The following is a 19,286-nucleotide window of genomic DNA, read 5'->3' on the forward strand; positions in this document are numbered from 1 at the left end:
CTTGCACAGCAGAGGGTTGTGCCCTTAGAGCTGAGCAAGTGACTTCCATTATCAGCAGTTTAATTGCTTGAAGGACTGAAGGCATGCACAAGGACAGGACTTCTAACAAACCTGCTTTGTGGATTGAATTTGGTGCTAAATATGAAGTAAAGCACCTGCAGTTTAAACGTGCTTATAGTCTGCAAATTAAGCCTGCTGTAGCTATTGCTCTGTGTGGCTGTGGGTTGGTTTTTGTGTATGTGTTCTTACTGAGTGTAGTAGAAGGGCACTGCTTGTTTTGCTTTCACATATGTCAAGTTTTTATTTTACATAAATAAATGGTTTGCAGCTGCCAAGTAAATTGCAGATTCAGACACTTGAGTGTATAGAGCTGTGGCAGCGTTTGACCTGGTCTCATTAAAGCTTTACTTTGTGAAAAGACAGCAAAAGATTTGAACCTCATTGTGGGAGGAGTCCTGTGTTTTGATGCTTCTGCTGTATCAGACTCCTAAAACTAAAGGAAACAGTACTGAGAAAAAATAATTATCCAGTTTCTAATATTGTGTAAAAACTCAACAAATACCAACTTCTGTTGAGCTCTGTAAGAACAAGGTGGTAGTAAGCACCTACCAAAGGAAGATTCTGTGTTTTGACCCTTGCGAATTAAGCAGCTTGTTAAGAAAAGAAGATAAAAGGAGACAGACTGATTTAAATGGTAGTTTGTCATTTGTGGCTCATATGCTTTTCTTAAATGTCACAGAAATTTGAAATTTTGCTATCCATTACCTTGCTGTGCTACTAATTTTTAGAAAAAGTCATAGAAGTAAAATTTTTAATTCTGATTTTAATTTCAGTTTTATCCAATTCCTAATTTTCTAGTTTTTACAGGAAAAAATGGTTTTTCACCCTCAGTGGCCAGTGTAAGCTTGTCAAATCAGTTATTTTAAGGAATTGTCCCTGCGAAGAACCTCACAGTTTGTATTGGCTTCTTTGTACTGTCTTTAACATGATTCCATATTTAGAGTTTTTCCTCAGAGTTAATATGAAATTCACAAACAACTCATTTGTCTAATGATTTGTTGCTTTGGGATAGTTCTGATATCCAGAATTATCTTTAACTATAGAAGTTAAGTTTTTAGAGCACGTAGTGTTAGATCTCTTAAATTTAGTTGTAGTTTAGTGTTTATTGTTCATTATTATTAGTTGGGGTAATAATGATACATTGATACATTTCAAAGCAGCTTTATATAATTAGGATGATACTTAAACTAAACTTAAAACTTGAAATTAGAAAACAGTGTGTCATGACCAGAGTGGTTTGTGTTTTCTGGATACTTAATTGTGTTGAGACAAACAGATACTGATTTTGAGGGTGGGAGAGGTGAATGTGGCACCCCTAAATTGGATACAGGTGGAAGGGAGGGGAGGAGAAGGTTGCATCCCTAACACAGAGCCAGGCTTCAGGGATACTGTGCACACAAGCTTCTTTAAACTTGTGTGTGTTGGGTGGAAGTGTAGGAGTAGATTATTGGTAATTTAAATAGTCTTAGTTCTCTTGCCTTCCTAAATTTGGCAGTGTGTGTCAAAAAGATTGAGTTTTTATATTGATTTTGATATTACATGATTCCCAGGTAGTTTGCCCATTGAATCAGTGGATTTGCCTTGTTTGTTTGTTTGTTTTAAAGTGGTGCAGAGTGATATTTCTGTGAAGAATTATTCTTTGTTCAATATTTTCTAGAATTAGAGCTCCAGTAAACACTTTGGGTTTTGGAACTTGAACTGAACTAAACTAATGAAAGTATTTGAAAGAGAGATGGGCATCAGAAAAATCAATCCAATTGATTGATTGCTGTTGTGCTGTTGTGGGGGACTGAGACTGTGCTGATAACAGTGTTTTGGCTTCAGTGGGGGAGCACAAGGGTGCCGAAATATGTCCAGGCTCCTTTGTGTAGAAATGTATCATTATATCAACTTAGTTTTAGGGTTTTGTTTATATATTCATATTTTGTGCTTCCTTGCTGATGCCAGTAATGTTACTATGTCTTTGTTGTTCCTTGCTGAAGTTACCATTTTTTAAAAAAACTCTTTCGCAGTTTTATGTTATTGAATACGCTGCTTGTGATGCCACTTACAATGAAATTGTCACTTACGAACGACTCCGACCTGTGAATCAGAACAAAACTGTCAAAAAGAACACCTTCTTCAAATGCACAGTGGATGTTCCTGAAGACCTGAGAGATGCGTGAGTAGCTCTGCACACTTCAAGAAGGCTTTTACTTATTGGAAGGGGAGAAAAACCCACTTGGCTTCTATTTTAGAGGCTGATTTACAGGTCCATGAAGAACTTTAAGGGTGGTTATGGCTGCAGTAGCTCATTTAGAAACTGCTGCCTGGGACCCCTGCTGAGCTTTCAGGGTAGGGACAGAAGGCAAGTTCTCAGGTGGGAACTTCATGCCTGTACAGTTGATTCACTTCACAGTGGGCCTGTTACTGAGACTTGCCAGATAACCATAGTGCTGTAGAATCCACAGGGAAACAAGCTCTGGAACCATGTTAGAGAGAATGGGAACTTCCCTCTTTGTGAACAGTCCTTGCCATAAACTACTGAAATGTTCTTGGGTCTGTTATGCTATTGCATGTTCAGTTTTGATGCAGCTTATTGAAATAACAGTCATTTTGTCTCCTTAGGTGTGCTAATGAAAATGCACATAAAGATTTCAAGAAAGCTGTGGGAGCATGTCGAATTTTTTATCATGTTGAAACTGCTCAACTAATAATACTGGTAAGTAGTTGCTTCTATGTAAATGTTGCATGAATTCCCAGTATATTTTTTTATAGGAAGTATATAGCCAGCTCTGTGTGTGTAAGGAAAATGGTTTAACTTGTCAAGCTGTGTAAATTGTGAGAGATTTAATATAAGCAGATCTGTTTAATCTTTGCATACAACCTAAATTTAGGAGCAGCTTTGGGTCTCACTGTTTGTATGACTTTTGGCATTCTCAGCTGAGTTCTATTTCACTGATTTTAGCAGGTGGCTCAGAGGTAAATCATCTTGCTCCACTCTGGAGCAATGTCTTTCCCTTTGTGCTGTGTTACGCTGTGCAGTTTGACCCACAGCTGGGTTTCCACGTGGAGAGCTGCACCAGTTCAGTGTAGGCATTAAGGAATTATTCACTTTAGATGCTTCTGCGGTGCTGTTCTTACTGCATAGGCTTGTCTCAGCTTTAGTTTTTCTTCATAACTCCATTTACTTAATATTGTCCACTTGAACCTCACTCTGCAGGATTGTGTTGTCCTTGATTATTTCCTTAACTCTCTTACTCATGTGGTGACAAGCATGTATATGGTAGAAAGATTTATTGGGGCAACATGAAGGGGAAAGGGTTATTGTGTAATTTGGCAGCGAAGTCTTTAATATAAAATGTGTTGTGAGTGAGAACAAGTAGTTGGTGCTGCTGAATTTCTTGTGCTTTGTTTTGAGGAAGAACAAGGTTCATGTAATCTCTAGAAATTGAGATCATGTTTATGACTTAGTTTCAGTAGGTTCCTGATTTACCCTTTAAATGTGTATTTGCTTACAAAGCCAAAACTTAGGTTCCCTCTCTCCTGTAGTCTGCCAGTGAAGCAACAGTGAAGAGAGTGAACATCCTCAGTGACATGCACCTGCGCAGCATTCGCACCAAACTCATGCTGATGTCAAGAAATGAGGAAGCTACAAAACACTTGGAGGTAAAGCCACAGCTTGTGGCTCTTGTTGCTTGAAACTGAGCTCAGAGCAGTGCATTACAGTGAGTGCATGTGGATGAGTCTTCCTTTGTTTTCCCTTCAGTGCACAAAGCAGCTTGCTGCAGCATTTCATGAGGAGTTTGTAGTCAGAGAAGATTTAATGGGACTTGCTATAGGAACTCATGGCAGTAATATACAACAAGCCAGAAAGGTTCCAGGAGTTACAACCATTGAACTTGAAGAGGATACCGGTACTTTCAGAATCTATGGAGAGGTAAGGGGGGAACTTTGTATGAATCCTTGGAGCATTTCTCTCTGTACCTGCTTTTAGAGTCGTGAGAGCTGTACCCAGAATTAAGAACACAAAGCACCTGAGTTTTTGTGTGAGTGTCTTTGTGCATGTTGACGTTGTGGCAGCTTCTACTGCATATATTTGAAATACAAGCCTTTGTTGCAGTGGTGACTTCCATGAGGTGTGTTCTGTCCTAATGATTCCGTTTTGCTGATGCACAAATGCTGTAACTGCACTGTGTATATCCTGGGTCAACCTGAGAGAAGTATCATTTCCTGCTATTTGACTTGATCATGGGTTTGTTTGGGTTTCTTCTCTCCCGTGGAACCTTATTGGTTCTCCTCTTCCCTCCTCTTTTTCATGTGTGTTTTGCTGTGTGGTGTCTGCTCCTTTGACCTAGCCAGGTGTGTTAAAGCCTGTATCTATTGCTTCTAACACTAATATTTTGGCAATTTAATGCTGGCTTTGGAAAAATAATGATTTGCTCCAAGTTAATTCCATTTGTGTGACTCTTCTGAATCTCACAACTACCTTGAAATGTAGCTGGTCCTTGGGCAAAACAAGGATCCATTGAAGAAGCAGAAGGCTAGTGACAAAAATGCAGTCTCACTAGGGCCCTGTCAGAACATATTTTGAGGGTTTTATCCCGTGTTACCAACTCTACAGGTGCCACTGAGTATCTGATGTTAAAACTTCTGGAAATCTGTGGCTGTGTCCTGTTTCAGGGATCTGAGGTCTTGAATTCTGTTCCATCAGTGTCAGGAGTAGAACCTGGTTGTGATCAAATGTTCAGATGAAGTCGATCCTGTGGAGAGGAGGTCAAACTTCTGTACTTTACAGTATTCCTGAAATTCTGTGTCCTTTTTTTTTGGAAATGCTTCTAGGGTATCAGGGTGACAACAGATCCTTCTTTGATCTCCTACTGCCAGTAAATTGCATCTCAGTTCCTGAGGAAGAATCAGACAAGTTGAAATGCAGTGGAATGTCCAGTGTATTCCAGTTTTGATCTCTTTCGTGTGAATGGTGTGATGCTGGAACTCGTGGAAAGGTTACGACTGTCACCAGCCTCTTACAGAGGTGCACAGCAATGATTACAAATACCAGATGCCCCCTAAATAAAAATGCCTTTAGACACATCCGGCCTTGTCCTTCCTAGAAGTGATAAGTGCTTCTAAAAATGCCAGGCAGCTTAACTATTCCACATGATAAGGGTTTCAGCATCTGGCTACACTTGCCTATTCTTTTTGCCTCTTTTCAGCTGCAGTGGGCAACCAGCCAGGCCCTAATGCCTGAATGCACAGGCAGACAATTTCAGGCTGAGATGTGTGGGAGTAGTGAACCAGTGTTGTTGACATAGCAGTTGCAGTGAGAGGGTTTCCCATAGCTGATGTTTTGCATACAAATAAAGGTTCACTGTTGCTCAGGGCTAGACTCTTTGAGGGAAGACACATGAAGATAAATTTTAAAAAATATTGGAAATCTCTGTGGATAGAAGGAATTTGAACTTTATGGCATGCTGCTTATGCTTTTATCCCTGTCTGGTCAAGACCATTTTGGTTTCAAGACCCTTCTCTGGTTGCTTGAACTTCTCATTGTGATGCCTGTACAGATCACAGGCCTGTGAACTTGAGACTGCTTATGGAAACATTGTGCTTCCCAGAGAGGGAGAGCTGTGTCAGAAATAGAAGAGTTCCTCTTAGGCCTTCATTACTGTCATAGTGGAACTGCAGTCAATTCTTGTGCAGTTCATAACACTGGTAGGTGCAATGCTGAGTTCAGGAAAACACTAATTTTTCTATTAAAGAATCATCAGTAGCATGGAGGTGTCTTGGTTGTTTGGGCTACTGTGTGAAGTAACAAGAGCATCAGTGGACGTGTAGGCTGTAATTCAGAGTTAATAAAGGTACTTGGTAGTGACTGGAATCCTTTGAGGTCTTTAATCCATGTTTCACTACAAGGAATTGAAAATACCTTGTCTGAGTCAGCTTTATGCGCTCACTCATGTTGGGGTGTGAAGGAGTTACCCAGGTTGTACTCACGTAAAAATCCTGAGTACTCATGACAAGTGTAGAGAGGCTTAAGGGTGCACTGGAGAGCTGCAGCTCTGGCAGTTGTGTATTTTCTTGTCCTGACTGCTTCGGTAAATGCATTCACTGTTCCTTCACCTTTATTTGGGAAAGAACTGCTAAACATACCTGAGGCAGGAACTCTTTGCTTAATTGTGTCCATTTGTAGAATTCATTGAGGATGAAAAATTGCTAACCTCTGTTAAGTTTGTATCATTTGAGCAGTTGCCCTGAGAATGCAGCATAACCTCTGCTCCTCACAGTGGCTTCCTGTTCATCTGTTTCTTGTGCTTGATCACTGCTTTCATTATCTTGAAATCCAATTTGTCCATGTTTCTTTTGCTATCATTTTGACCTCTGCCAGAAGTAGAGGTTTATACATTTTCTTCTTCTTGTAGGATTTGCCTGATTTGATTAAAAGGTGCAGGAGCTGGTGGTACTCTTACTTCATGTGTTGCCTAAAAATGACAGATGAAAGGGTTGAGGCATTAGTGTAAAATGGAAATTGTGCTCTTAAGCTGTTTTTACTGACTAGATGCTGATACTCCTCCTTTAATTCTATACTTAATGCTGTTGCTAATTTGTAGCCTTGTTTCTTGTTTCGGCATCCCAGTTAACTCAGTTGATTTCCGTCATTTAATAATAAAGCTGTAAGAGAGCATTCACAGGAGTTCTCCCCCGTAACCGGAGCCACTGTCCTGTTTTGGAGAGCATTGTAGATGAACTGTGGCCAGAAACCAGCATTCTGGAAAGAGAGTGCCCTGGCTGTAATATCAGTTGCAGTGTTTGCTCAAAGCCCCATCCAACCTGGCCTTCGAACACTTCCGGGGATGGGGCATCCATTCTGATGTCTCAAAATGTCTTGAAATAACATAAAAATATAGTTTATTCATTACTGATGCTTTGCTTTACTACTGAATTTTGTCTCTGGGCATTTCACTCAATTATTCCTTTATGATTTAGTTTAAAACTAGATTAATCTTGTCTCTATTCTTCTCTTTCTGAAAATAAGATTGTTTGGAAGACTTGCAGCTGTTGCTACAAGGTTTTGTTTTTAACATGCTATATTCACAAATAAATTCAATTTTTTTAAATTCATTTCCAGACTGCTGAGGCAGTAAAAAAGGCCAGAAGTTACTTGGAATTTGTGGAGGATTTTATTCAAGTTCCCAGAAATCTTGTTGGTATGTAATACTGCTAAAACATGAAAAGTTGGGGAAATGGAGCCTAATCAACATAACTTTGCAAAGAGGATATAGATGCCAGTACAACATTTGATTTCTCCATTTAAGTAGAAAGTGATTAATCTTTTAAAACTACATGTATCAGAGAATTATTATGAAATTGGCTATATTGTTGCTGCATAATACTTTGTCAGGATTTTAACACTTAAATTGACTCGATTACAGACTTCTACCACCTAATTTAATGGTAATATTTGAAGTTCAGATTGTAGTGAAAAAATACACCTTACTAAATTGACTGCTTAAAAGTGCAGAAACTAAGTTCCAAAGTTTAATCTGGAAGTACTCCAGCTGAGTTGCAAGAATGACACAAGACAGTTCTCCTGTTACTGCTCCCTCCTGGGTTGAGGTTTGTCAGAGGTGGTGGTTGGATGCTGGTGAGCTCCTGTATAAATCAACAGTGCTCATAGGTCTCAGCCTCAGTCTCAAAATAGGCATTTTTCCATGTTGCAGGTTTCCATGTTTATGAAGGTGTAGCATAGTCTGCTAGGTTCTGTATTGAAAGCCACTCTGTATTGTGAGGTTAATTTTGTTCCACTTAGACACAAACGTCTTCTCCTACTCTGGCCTTCCCAGGGGACATTTTTCCTCTTCCCTCATTCTACTTCCTTTATCCTGCTTTTTACTCAAGTCTGGCAGCTCCCTGCTCCCCATGCCCAGCCTGTGGGCAGTGTGGGCATGGAGGCAGTAAGTTGCAGGTGTTGTACCTGATTGAACAGCTTGGATTATACAGAGGGGAAATTAAAACCTGAGCTTTAACCTCCTGTGGTTTGGTGCTTGGAGCCTGCATATTGTAAATAACATAATTTAAATAATTAATGTGCAAACTCCTAAAACTTAGGCTTCCATGGTGTTAGAACTTGACCAGATTAAGGTACAGGGAAGTTTCATTTGTTCATTTGGGTTTTTTTTTTTTTCAATAGAACTTGGGCAAATTGTGTATCTGATGCAACTTACTGGTTTTCTCACCTATGTAATGTGAAAGCTCATTTTAACATGCAACAAGTTAATCACTAGTTTATATGTGAACAGTTTTTTTTCTGCAGTCTTATTCAGTAAATCTAATTATTCCAGGGAATTTTGCTAAACCTTATGTTCTACAAATTGAGTTTTGGAGAGCTTTTGGAGAGCATGCATTAGTGCAAATATATCCCACATAAGAATCAGGGCACAAGTCACAGCAGTGTGTTTAACTGAAAATGCTGCTGTTAAACAATGACAATGCCAGTTTCTGATGAAGGCAAATGTCCTGCCTACATCACCTGTGAGCACCCAGGTAAGCAGACAGATATTTAGCTACACTTAATGGAGACATCCAGCTTAAAGGAAGTTCAGTGCTCATCAGTGACTCCAGTACAGAAAGATAAAAACCCAAACCTGCTGAGCTGTTAGAGCTTCTGAGGAAGGAAAACAAATTTTTAATATATTTTGCGTGTTACTTTGTGTCATGTTGATACTTGCTGAAAAGAACATTCCTTATGGAGTATTCTGTTACACAGTTCTGGCTTTTACCCTTTTTAAAAGTTGTTCTGCCTTCCTTTGCTCCTAATTTAAACATAAATGTTTTTAAGTGCCATATATTTAGCTGGGATGAAGAAACGTTTTCACAGAACTTTAGCCTGAGAGCTAAACTCTTGTAGTAAGGGACCCAAGGAGTCACCTCTTTTTCTTTTTTTGAGATTTAAACATACAAGTTCTGAAGGAACTTTTGGTTTAGATCCCATGCATGATCTCAAAATAGGTATTTTAAAGGTAATGTGAAAATCACTGGTCGTACACAAATCTGTTGTAAAGCCAAATTTTTTAAGAGGCTTCAAAAAATGTATAAGCCTATTAAAATGTCAGGAAAGATTGAATGAAGGCACATGTGGAGTCAGGGGGTCCAAATAATTTTGACACATAAATTTAAAATAAGAATTTGCAAAACTCTTGTGCCTTTTTACTCTTGGTTTGGTTCTGTTAGAAGCTTGTGTGCAGTGGTGATCTTCGTCACTGCTTGTCATTCTGCATATAGAGAGAGAATTTAATTTTGGAAGTTTTCTCTGACATCGTCTGGGGGGTTTATATATAAAATATCAATAAACATGTTAAAATACTATGCACACTGGTGCAAAATTAACCATTCTTGCCCTCTGAAGGAAAAGTTATTGGAAAAAATGGAAAAGTGATTCAGGAGATTGTAGACAAGTCTGGAGTCGTCAGGGTGAGAATTGAAGGAGACAATGAAAATAAGCTGCCCCGTGAAGATGTAAGTACTTTATTCTTTCCTGCTGTGACTGGGTTTTTACTCTCAAACCCAGTTTTATTTCACAATCTGTGGATATAGAGAGCATTAGTTTTAAGTGGGCATCTTGCAGTAGATTTTATATGAGGTAATTAAAGGAAGGTTTTTTGCTGCTGATGTAAGAGGGTTTTTTTTTTTTTTTACTCTTTCTCCTATACGTACTTTGGCTACGTAATTAATTTGGGATTTATAGTGTTAAAAGTATCCACATATTTTAAATAGATAAGAACAAACACTAAAATCTTGTAAAGGTGCTGAGTCTTGTAAAGTTGGTTTAATGAACCACTGGGCACTTCCTGGTAAACTGTGGATACTTCTACACACCTGCTGTGATAAACACACAGAGTATGTGTTGCATGGGGGAATGTGAACATGGGATGTCAGGTTACCTCATCTCCAGAATAGATTGTTGGGAAAGCTGGACAGTCTGAAGCCCCCACTGTCACACCAGCCTGAGCTATTTCTAATGTCTTTGCAGTCCAAGGCTTAGTTACTGCCTTTGTTCAGCTCACTTTTGTAATTTAAAACAGATCTCTTTATATAATTTGAAAAGAAAGCATTGTTTTGATGATAATGTTCTTCCTGATAAAAAGCTTTGATGCTTTGTTTCTGTAGGGAATGGTACCGTTTGTATTTGTTGGTACTAAAGAAAGCATTGGGAATGTCCAAGTTCTGTTGGAATATCACATCGCATATCTAAAGGTGAGTGTATTTAGAGAGGGACAATCTGTAGAGGAAACTTGGGTTGAAGTAAGGGAATTTCTGAGCAAATGCTTTGGTGGGATTTGCAGTTGTTAAACTGTTCCTCAGTATATCACAATTTAAACCTTTGTGCCTTGAGCCCACTCCTTGCCCATGGGTATCGTGAGCCTGTAAATACCTTGTCATGGTTACTTAGTGCTGTTGGGGTAGAAAGAATCAGACTGCAAAGAACAGTGGTTTAAGGGGCATTTGGGAACTAACACAATTTTTTCTCTGTGTTCATGTTCTGCTGTTCCCAGGTTAATGCTCCGTTGGGGTAGGATGGAATTTCTAATAGTAACACAACACAGTGTAGTATTAGAACAATTACCTGGTTAGGTTGGTTTTGCATTGTGATGTTAACGAAGATAATGAGTTTGAATTGTGTTCCCTTGTCAGTTTGCTTTTTTTTTCCCCCTAAATTTTACTGGAAAAAATTCGATGAATTGTAATTAAGTAGCCTTAGAGAAAAGTCATCTGTGTAATGGTGAACAAGAAAGTTTTTAGATCTCTTCCAAAACTCAGAGATAGCTCATCTTGAATTTTGTTATTTGTAGTCACCTTCCAGGTGGTGGTAACTCTCCTACAGGAATGATTATTTTCAAGATGAGTGGGTGATGGTGTTTTTTGAGGGACGTTTGTCAGCAGTTTTTTCAATGTTTTTTGTTTCATTTTATGTAGGAGGTAGAACAACTAAGACTGGAAAGGCTCCAAATCGATGAACAGCTGCGCCAGATTGGGATGGGCTTCAGGCCTTCCTCCACTCGAGTTCCTGAGAAGGAGAAGGGTTACACCACTGATGAGAGCACCCTCTCCTCAGTGCAAGGCTCCAGGTCCTACAGCGGGCGGGGCAGAGGCCGCAGGGGCCCCAATTACACGTCTGGTTACGGTGAGCGCCCTTGAGCGAGGCCTCGGGATACCTTTGAACCCAAAACTGTCTCTGGATTTCTTTGTGTTCATCGTACTTGAGTGAAGATAGGGTTGGAAATTCAGAATTGCCATTTGATTTTGTACATAGCTCAAAACACCCCGTTAGATTTGCAGTCTTGAAGTTAAGTTTAAAACTGAAAAAATTAACAAACCAAACTTGGGAACATCTTGTCCTTCAGTGTTGTTAGATAACATCATAAAAGCTGGGAAGGGAAATAGAGATCCTTTTCAGGAGACACAAAAAAAAAAATCTGAAATTAGCATTATCTATTTTGTTTGAGAAGGAGAAAAATTGCTTGTCTGTGATCATGGCCATCTTAGCAGCGTATTTCTGAAAAGTAAACCAAAATGATTTAACATGGAGACAGCACAAAGTCCCATGAGTTTTTTAATTTGGTCAGGAACTAATTGGATTTGTTTTAAGGTGTAGTGAGGTACTGTGATGCATTTCTCAATTAAAAAGCACGGTTCATTTCCTAACAGGTGTGCACATCCCCAGCTCGTCCAAATGGAGACACTGCATTTCAATATAAACATGCTTCACAAAGAAGGACAATGGTTTTTTTTCAGTACAGTAAATTACTCTGGATATCTACCTGTAGCTCATTTCTGTTAAAAAATCAGACCCTTTATGGGCTTTACAGTCTGTCCCTGGCTATAGCTTCCTGGATCATGCCATGTGTTAGTTGTGTTGACTCTGATGATGATGTTTATAACTTCACTTCTTAGTATTTCCCAATGAACTGACTAACTGTAAGAAAACTTGTTCACTTTGCTTATATATATCCACACTCTGATTTGGAAAACTTCTTTTTTTTTTTCCCTCCCAAAATGGAGCCATATGTGTCTAAAACTTCAGACTGGTTTAGTAGGGGGAGTTCCTGGATACCTAAAATGAATAATAGGTGTTGGTTTTTCAGGTAATAAAAAGCTGTGTGGGTTTGGGTACTCAGAGATGGCCGGGTATTACAGATGCTGTTTAATATAAACAGTGAAATTGTTCAAGCAGCATTACAGCATCCAGAAGGGGTTGCTTAGCAACAGCCATCGGCTATAAGGTGGCAAAGTTGTCCTTGGGAATTTTACAGAAGTTGCCTAGAAACTGCACCAAATGCCTGCAGTGTGTAGACAAAGAGAGGAAACACTGCTTAATCCTTGGTTTATCTGTGTACAGAAATTACAGATTTGGTAATCTTTCAGCCTTTATTTCACATGTTAGTACAAACAAACTTAGATTGAGAATCTTATTTAGGTAACTTCTGCTCTATATTTTATGTATGTATATATTCTTATATATGGGTGTATATATAAATATTAAAATACATCTATGATTATATACTTGTATGTGTATTAATATTTATATATATATTTAATGCTTTTTTTTTTTTAAATAACATACATCCATAACCAGCAATGCTGGCTGGAATACTTCGGTGAGGATATGAAACCAGAATATAATCCCCAAATTGATACTAATTTCCAATTTTCTTTTCCTTCTCATACAAGGTACAAACTCTGAGCTCTCTAATCCCTCTGAAACAGAATCTGAGAGAAAAGATGAACTTAGTGACTGGTCCTTGGCAGGAGAAGATGACAGGGAGAGCAGGCACCAACGAGACAACAGACGACGTCCCGGGGGACGAGGACGTAGCGTGTCTGGAGGTCGTGGGCGTGGGGGACCTCGTGGTGGAAAGTCATCCATTAGCTCTGGTACTGTGTTCCAAATGGATTTTGAATTGAGATTGTCTTCCTGGCAATTTTCTGTATAACCTCTTTCTTTTTTAAAATACTCCATTCTTACATTTGGATCTTAATACCCTGGGATTTCAGTGCAGTTGTGTGATAGTTGTGTCATACAGCGTGTTTTAGCATTTTGTTTATTTTCTGTTCACAGTGATCTTAATTTCCTTCCTCTACGGCTCACACACAATGTTATTAGCAAAGTTGATAAATCTTTGGCATGTTGCCTATGGCTGCCTTCTGAGTTAAGCTTACGTTTAGATCCAGAATGAAAGAAGAAATCATTGATTGGAAGTTGGGTTTTATCAGAATCTGTGCTAACATTAACACTGTAACAGTGTCAGAAGTACCACACAACCACAGAGTGAAAGGTGTGTTTTATGTATTTAGCAGTTTTGAGTAAAAGGTCTCTTAAGTGTCATCTTGGAAATGTTTGTGGTGAAACAGTGCAAGTGCCTGTTGTGGTGCCCCAGGATTGTTACTGTTAGGTTAAGGGTCGGAGGATCCAGTCTGAGATGAAATACTGCAGGTCTGTGTGTTATACCTTGGCTTAAGGTTGCTTTGTAGTTTGAAACTTTGGGACACGGCTGTAAGTCAGCCTGGAAATGAAGTTACACATCACTACAATATCTTAGATGGACACTTTGTGTTTGTTTAGTGCTTAAAGACCCGGACAGCAACCCTTACAGCTTGCTGGATAACACGGAGTCAGACCAGACCGTGGACACCGACGCCAGCGAGTCCCACCACAGCAGCAACCGCCGCAGGAGGTCACGCCGGCGAAGGACTGATGAAGATGCTGTTCTTATGGATGGAATGACAGAGTCTGATACAGCTTCTGTTAATGAGAATGGTTTAGGTATGTAAATGGTTGGATGGTAGTCCCAGAGCAAGCTAAGAAAAAAATGTGTTGTCCCTGTAAGTGTAGTGAAGCCCTTGTTTGTTTTTGTAAGTGACGAATCGTTGTTCTGTTCAAGGTTGCTGTCTGATTAAAGAAAGACTCCCTCCATGGCTGTGCCATGGAATCTTCTGTTTACTGAGCTCCACTAGCCTTTTCATGTGCCTTTTTTGTAAAAACTGTCTGATGGAGACACCAAAGACTTGACTTGTTGTTTCCCATTGGTACTGCTGCTTTGATAGAAACAGTACTGTCAGATACACACTCTGTTTTGTCCTTGGTAACCTCAGTCTCGGTATGGGAAAGCTCCTTAAGTAGCTGTTAATTTGTCTCTACCGAGCTTCTACTTAAGAACTTTCCCTCAGTAAATTCTCTCGATACTCACAGGGACAAGAATACACTCTGTTGCTTAATGTAGAAAAACAAAATCTGGGTTATGTTGCTAAAATTTGACGTATGGTTACTTAATAAATGAAATCTGAGGTCATTAAGCACGTGCCTAAATGTTTTAATGAACCAAGAACAAAAAGTAAAATCTAGCTTTTGTGTTACTGTGTATGCTTTCAGTATAAAATTTTCTTTTAGCTTTTCTGTCTTACTTTTAGTCTCTGTCTTTAACAGAAGCAATTTTAAATGCCCCATGCTGAAACTGCTGAAGAATTTATTTATTTTATGATCAGAAATAGTTCATTATAAACTTTGCAATTGCAGATGATAGTGACAAAAAACCCCAGCGACGCAATCGTAGCCGCAGGCGTCGCTTCAGGGGTCAGGCAGAAGATAGACAGCCAGGTAATTCGAGTGGAGCTGTGGGTAATCTCAGGTCAAAAGCATGAGAGAATGTTGTGTCTGCTGTTTTACATAGAGCTGCATAATATCAAAAGGTTACTCAATAACTAATAAGACTACTAGATAAAGATGAAAGATATTTCTTCTACTAGGAAAACTTCTAAAATCTGTCTAATGAAACTAATTGATGTCTAACTTTTTGCTTGGACATACGAGTTACGCTTCTGATCCAGTTCTCACTGAAGTCAATGGCCAAAGTGCTGTTGAGTTCTGTGGTCCAGGATCACAACAAACATGAAGGTTCATGGTCTGCACTCACTGCATCTGTGCGCTTGCACTGACTGGGACACAACCTTTTCAGCACTGGCTGAGCAGCAGTGTTGGAGCAGCAGGATGTGGGTCCTGGCAGAGCTCAGTGAGGGAACTCGCGTGGGGTTTGCCAGCCCCACACCTGCATCACACTGCTGCTCTCAGTCCTTGGCTGTTGGGAATAGTTTAAGTCACCTGCAAATTGAGGGTGGGAAGGAGGAGGAATTTAAGTGAAATTGCATGTTTCCAATTTTTTGTTGTTGTGGCTTGTTGCATTTCTTTTGTGTGTACTAACACTTGAAATGTTAAAGGTGTACTGGCTAATTATCAATACAATGTCCTGTTTAGAAAATGCTTGTACATACACGGCACAGGGTAGTAACAGAAGGTCTTCTGGATTGACAGGTTCAAAATTTCACCCATATTTGTCTTCCTTGTATCTATGGTGCTCATACAACATTTGGTTAAGAAGAAAAAAGTTGTTTTATTATGCTAACTAAAACCTGGGGGAAGGAAAAAATCAAACACCCCACCCTCCTAAAAAACCTCAAACACCCATGTTTCTTCTCAACATTCCAGTTTTGTAGCAGTGATACAGATTTGTAAAGGGTCAGAATTTCAGCTTCTAAGAAACTAATTTCAGTCAGCAGCATAAAGAAATGTTAGTAATTATTAGAAAATCATGTGAATTCTTTTAAATCTGAAGTATTCTAAGAACGTAACAAGACTTCCCAAACAAGATTTCTCTGGCATCTTTGTTAAAATGCTGTAATAATTTAAAGTCTTCATCAATACCTATTAAGTGTGAGTGAAATTAAGACAGAAGGAACTCTCCCCTTCTTTCTCCCCAGTGCCAACCACTGTACTTCAGTCATTTAGTTGTATCATTTGATTTACATGGCTGTATATTAGGGTTCCTTATACACAGAGGAATACTAAGAATGCACTGTGTGCATGAAACGTGCTTCCTGTTTGCCAATATTAGAGGAGTTGGGTACAGAACCTCATTTTAAAGATAAAGTACTTGCACAGAAACTCCCTTGCCCTTCATAGTTCTGGAAGGGCCCAGTTGTAAGAAATCCAATTACTGTAACAGAGCAATTCATCTGTTGTAGTTGCCAGTCTGATTTGGATTTCATGCACAGTCATTGCTAAATCCAGACAAAGAGCTCACCTAAATACCTGATACACTAAATATAAATGACTGTACAGTTCAATAGGTAATGCTTGCCAACCCTAATGTGCTGTTGCTTGTCAGAGATACAAGTGTATATTTAAAGTTGCAGTACTCCGTATTCTAAAGATAGAACTGAGTCTTGGTGTGGTTACAGGAGGGCAGGATCACACAAAACCAGGCTACAGAAATGTGCTGAGGTGGCAAGGAGAGGTCAGAGAAGCCCTGGCCAGCCCCGGTGAGTGCCGCTGTACTGGCACAGACACGGCCGTGCTGCCCCTGAGCTGGGCTGGCTCCAGCAGCCCTGCTGTGTCCACACACCCCACAGCAGCCACACCCGAGGCAGGGCACAGTGCTGGTGGCACAGTGCTGGTGGCACTCACAGTACCTCAAGGAGGACAAGTTCCCTTGCCAGTCACTTCATGACATAACAAAGATTTGATGCTACATCATCCTAAGTGATACTGGGCTCTGACCTGCCCCAGTTCTGGGCACTGCCTTCATTTCACTTCATTTCATTTCATTAGTATGAAATTCTGCACTACTCAAGCTAATAAAACCCCCAGTGACACACACAGCCTATAGTTCAAAGAGCCTGCAGCCAAAGCTCTTCAAACCTAGTACAGAAAGCTCTTCTCCAATAAAATTTGCAATTGGACCAAAATTTGTTTTATTAAGAGTCCACTTTCAGATCATTGTTACCACCGATTTTAGTGAAAATTATTTTTAACAACAGTAACAAATTGATCCTTGCTGTGCAGTTGATAACCTGTAAGTGTGAAGGCCTTTTGTGAGATGTCTCCCAGTTAGAGCGTAACTTGTACAGAAAAGACATGAAGGTTCATGCTGAATTGACTGCTGATGTGAGCATCACTGTGATTTTTTTCCTTGAACAGTAACAGTAGCTGATTATATATCACGAGCTGAATCTCAAAGTAGACAGAGAAACCCTCCAAAGGAGACAGTAGCCAAAACCAAGAAAGAAACGGTAAGATTTTTTTAATGTGCATTTCCTTTTTTCCTCCTCCCTTGCAGCAGAACAGTAAAGGAATGAAGGGAAGGCTTCAATTAGCTCGCCTCATTTGACTACAAGTGCATTTGAGTTTAAGAATAAATCATTAAAAGCAAAAAGGGCCCAGAGTAAACAGAACTGACAGTGACTGTTGTTGCAGATTTTAGGAATCAAATTTAAGTCTGTACACATTTTAAAATACTAAACTTAGTAATGTTGCGTTATGTAATAAAATGGGAAAATTGCCCATGGTTAAGTCTTAACCCTTAAAACATGTTACAGACAGAGGATACTATGTGGTATTTTTAGTGACTTGTACAAACTATTTTAGAAGGAATTAATTGTACAGAGATTGTATGTTTTTGATCCTTTCTTCTTAAAGGATCAGAGTGGCATTACATTATCCTGAAAAATAATCAGAACTGAATAAAGCAGAATTTCTTCTATAGAGGCAATATATTGCCACAAGTTGTCTCTGAGTTCAGCAAAGCAAGAAAGATCCATTAACAAAATGTCATCTTGCTATAGACTTCAGAAAGGCTGTAAAGCTGTTTTTCAGTGAACTCCTTCATGGGCTTAGACAAATAGAAATAAATAAGCATCTGGGTGTGCTGGGGGTGTGCACTCCCGGGGGTTACGCTGGCATGATTTCCTTAAAGTGGCTGATAAAGAAGTACCCCATAAACGACAAGGTAAGTGATCAGATGCTCTAAATGACAGGATACAGGCACAGACAGACAAGGGGTGTTTCCTCTTGAAAAGCTGCTGTGTGATCCAGAGGGAAATTGAGATTACACTCTGTCTTGTTATGGAATTTTTAATATTCTCCTGTTCTTGTTTTTGCAAGGCAAAAGATGCGATTGATGAAAACAGCCCTTCTGAAAAGGCAGTGAATGGTCCTGCCACCACCTCTGGGGATGAGCCTTCTAAACTACAGCACAGCCCTGATGAAAAGAAAGTCACTGTTCAGGAGGATGCAAATAATCAGGAAGAAGCAGTGCTGAATGGTGTTTCATAAACTGAAGTTCCTAGTTTACAGTTCTTTTACATTACATTTAAAATAGTGCTTGTATAAGCTTGCCAAAGATAGAATATGGATCGCCAGTCTTGACACCGCACTTTCAGTTCCTCCATTTTGGAATACAGAAAGGGGAGGGATCCTGGAGAAATCATATGTTAAACATACTTTGACACCTACTGTGTTATAAATATATCATCAGATGTGCCTTGAGATAGTATATGTAACATTTAAATAAACAAAATTGCTGGCTATAGGAAATGTTATTTTGTTTTCAAAATACGGCAAAGATGTGAGGGGGATCCCTAACATAATACTCTTTATGAAAGCATTAGCTGCTTTTGTTACATTTTTAATAATATGCAACCACTTCTTCACCTGAGGAGTACTAGAAAGAAATGCAGTCTAAAATATTTTGCACTGAAATGTAATTTCTCCATTAGTTTAGTCTGGAAACTGGTCTGTTTTAATACATGTTTTTTAAATGCTGTATGTAGAGGAAAAATCTGCAGACCACTGGAATACATTTGTTAAATTCTCATAATCTGCAGGGATACTGGGTGACATTGGCAGTGACTGTTCTACATTGAGGCTTTGTTTGGTTTATTTATTAAACTGTACAGTATTTAAAAATCAAACATAGCTTTAGTTAACACTAAGCTGAATTAGTCATGTCCATTAAGACATAACCTGAACTACTGAAAAGATCAATTTCCAGAAAGTTTATTCTGTATAAACTACATATGTTAGTCCTTAGTAGAGTATTTTTATTTTTGTTTTGGTTGTTTGATGTGCAATATGTTTTTTTTGTATGCTGGTAGTAAAAGAAAATAAACTTTGATCTTCCATCTGTTGACTGTTTCTATCAGAAATTCAAATTATTATTGACTGCAAGGTTTTCAAGCTGTTAACTAACAAAGGAAACTTACTTGTTAGGCAGCTTGAACCTCTTAACTCTCTTTCGTAAGAGTTTCTAATGTGCTGATCTTCCTTTTGTTAAGGTGATGATGTCAAACATCAGTTAATGAGTCTAAAACCAGACTCCTTATCTTGGAGAATTGCATAACCTGACTAACATATATAG

The 19,286-nt window shown here is 39.1% G+C and overlaps 1 protein-coding gene across 2 annotated transcripts in view; it reads left to right on the forward strand.

Moving 5' to 3' along the window:
* FXR1 (FMR1 autosomal homolog 1) overlaps positions 1-19,050 on the forward strand; it is a 33,683-nt gene extending 14,633 nt beyond the window's left edge. Inside the window, exons 5-17 of one of the 2 annotated variants that reach the window (XM_039557003.1) lie at positions 2,073-2,221; positions 2,668-2,761; positions 3,592-3,708; positions 3,809-3,979; positions 7,169-7,247; positions 9,446-9,555; positions 10,207-10,293; positions 11,014-11,221; positions 12,769-12,972; positions 13,661-13,861; positions 14,612-14,692; positions 17,069-17,160; positions 18,032-19,050. In XM_039557003.1, coding sequence (XP_039412937.1) covers positions 2,073-2,221; positions 2,668-2,761; positions 3,592-3,708; positions 3,809-3,979; positions 7,169-7,247; positions 9,446-9,555; positions 10,207-10,293; positions 11,014-11,221; positions 12,769-12,972; positions 13,661-13,861; positions 14,612-14,692; positions 17,069-17,160; positions 18,032-18,202 — 1,764 coding nt within the window. In that variant the 3' untranslated portion in view covers positions 18,203-19,050. The remainder of the gene's footprint in view (positions 1-2,072; positions 2,222-2,667; positions 2,762-3,591; positions 3,709-3,808; positions 3,980-7,168; positions 7,248-9,445; positions 9,556-10,206; positions 10,294-11,013; positions 11,222-12,768; positions 12,973-13,660; positions 13,862-14,611; positions 14,693-17,068; positions 17,161-18,031) is intronic. The other variant, XM_039557004.1, reaches the window with a different exon arrangement.
* The last annotated feature ends 236 nt before the right edge of the window (positions 19,051-19,286 follow it).

This window comes from Corvus cornix, chromosome 9, assembly GCF_000738735.6.
Source record: "Corvus cornix cornix isolate S_Up_H32 chromosome 9, ASM73873v5, whole genome shotgun sequence".
Lineage (NCBI taxonomy): Eukaryota > Metazoa > Chordata > Aves > Passeriformes > Corvidae > Corvus > Corvus cornix.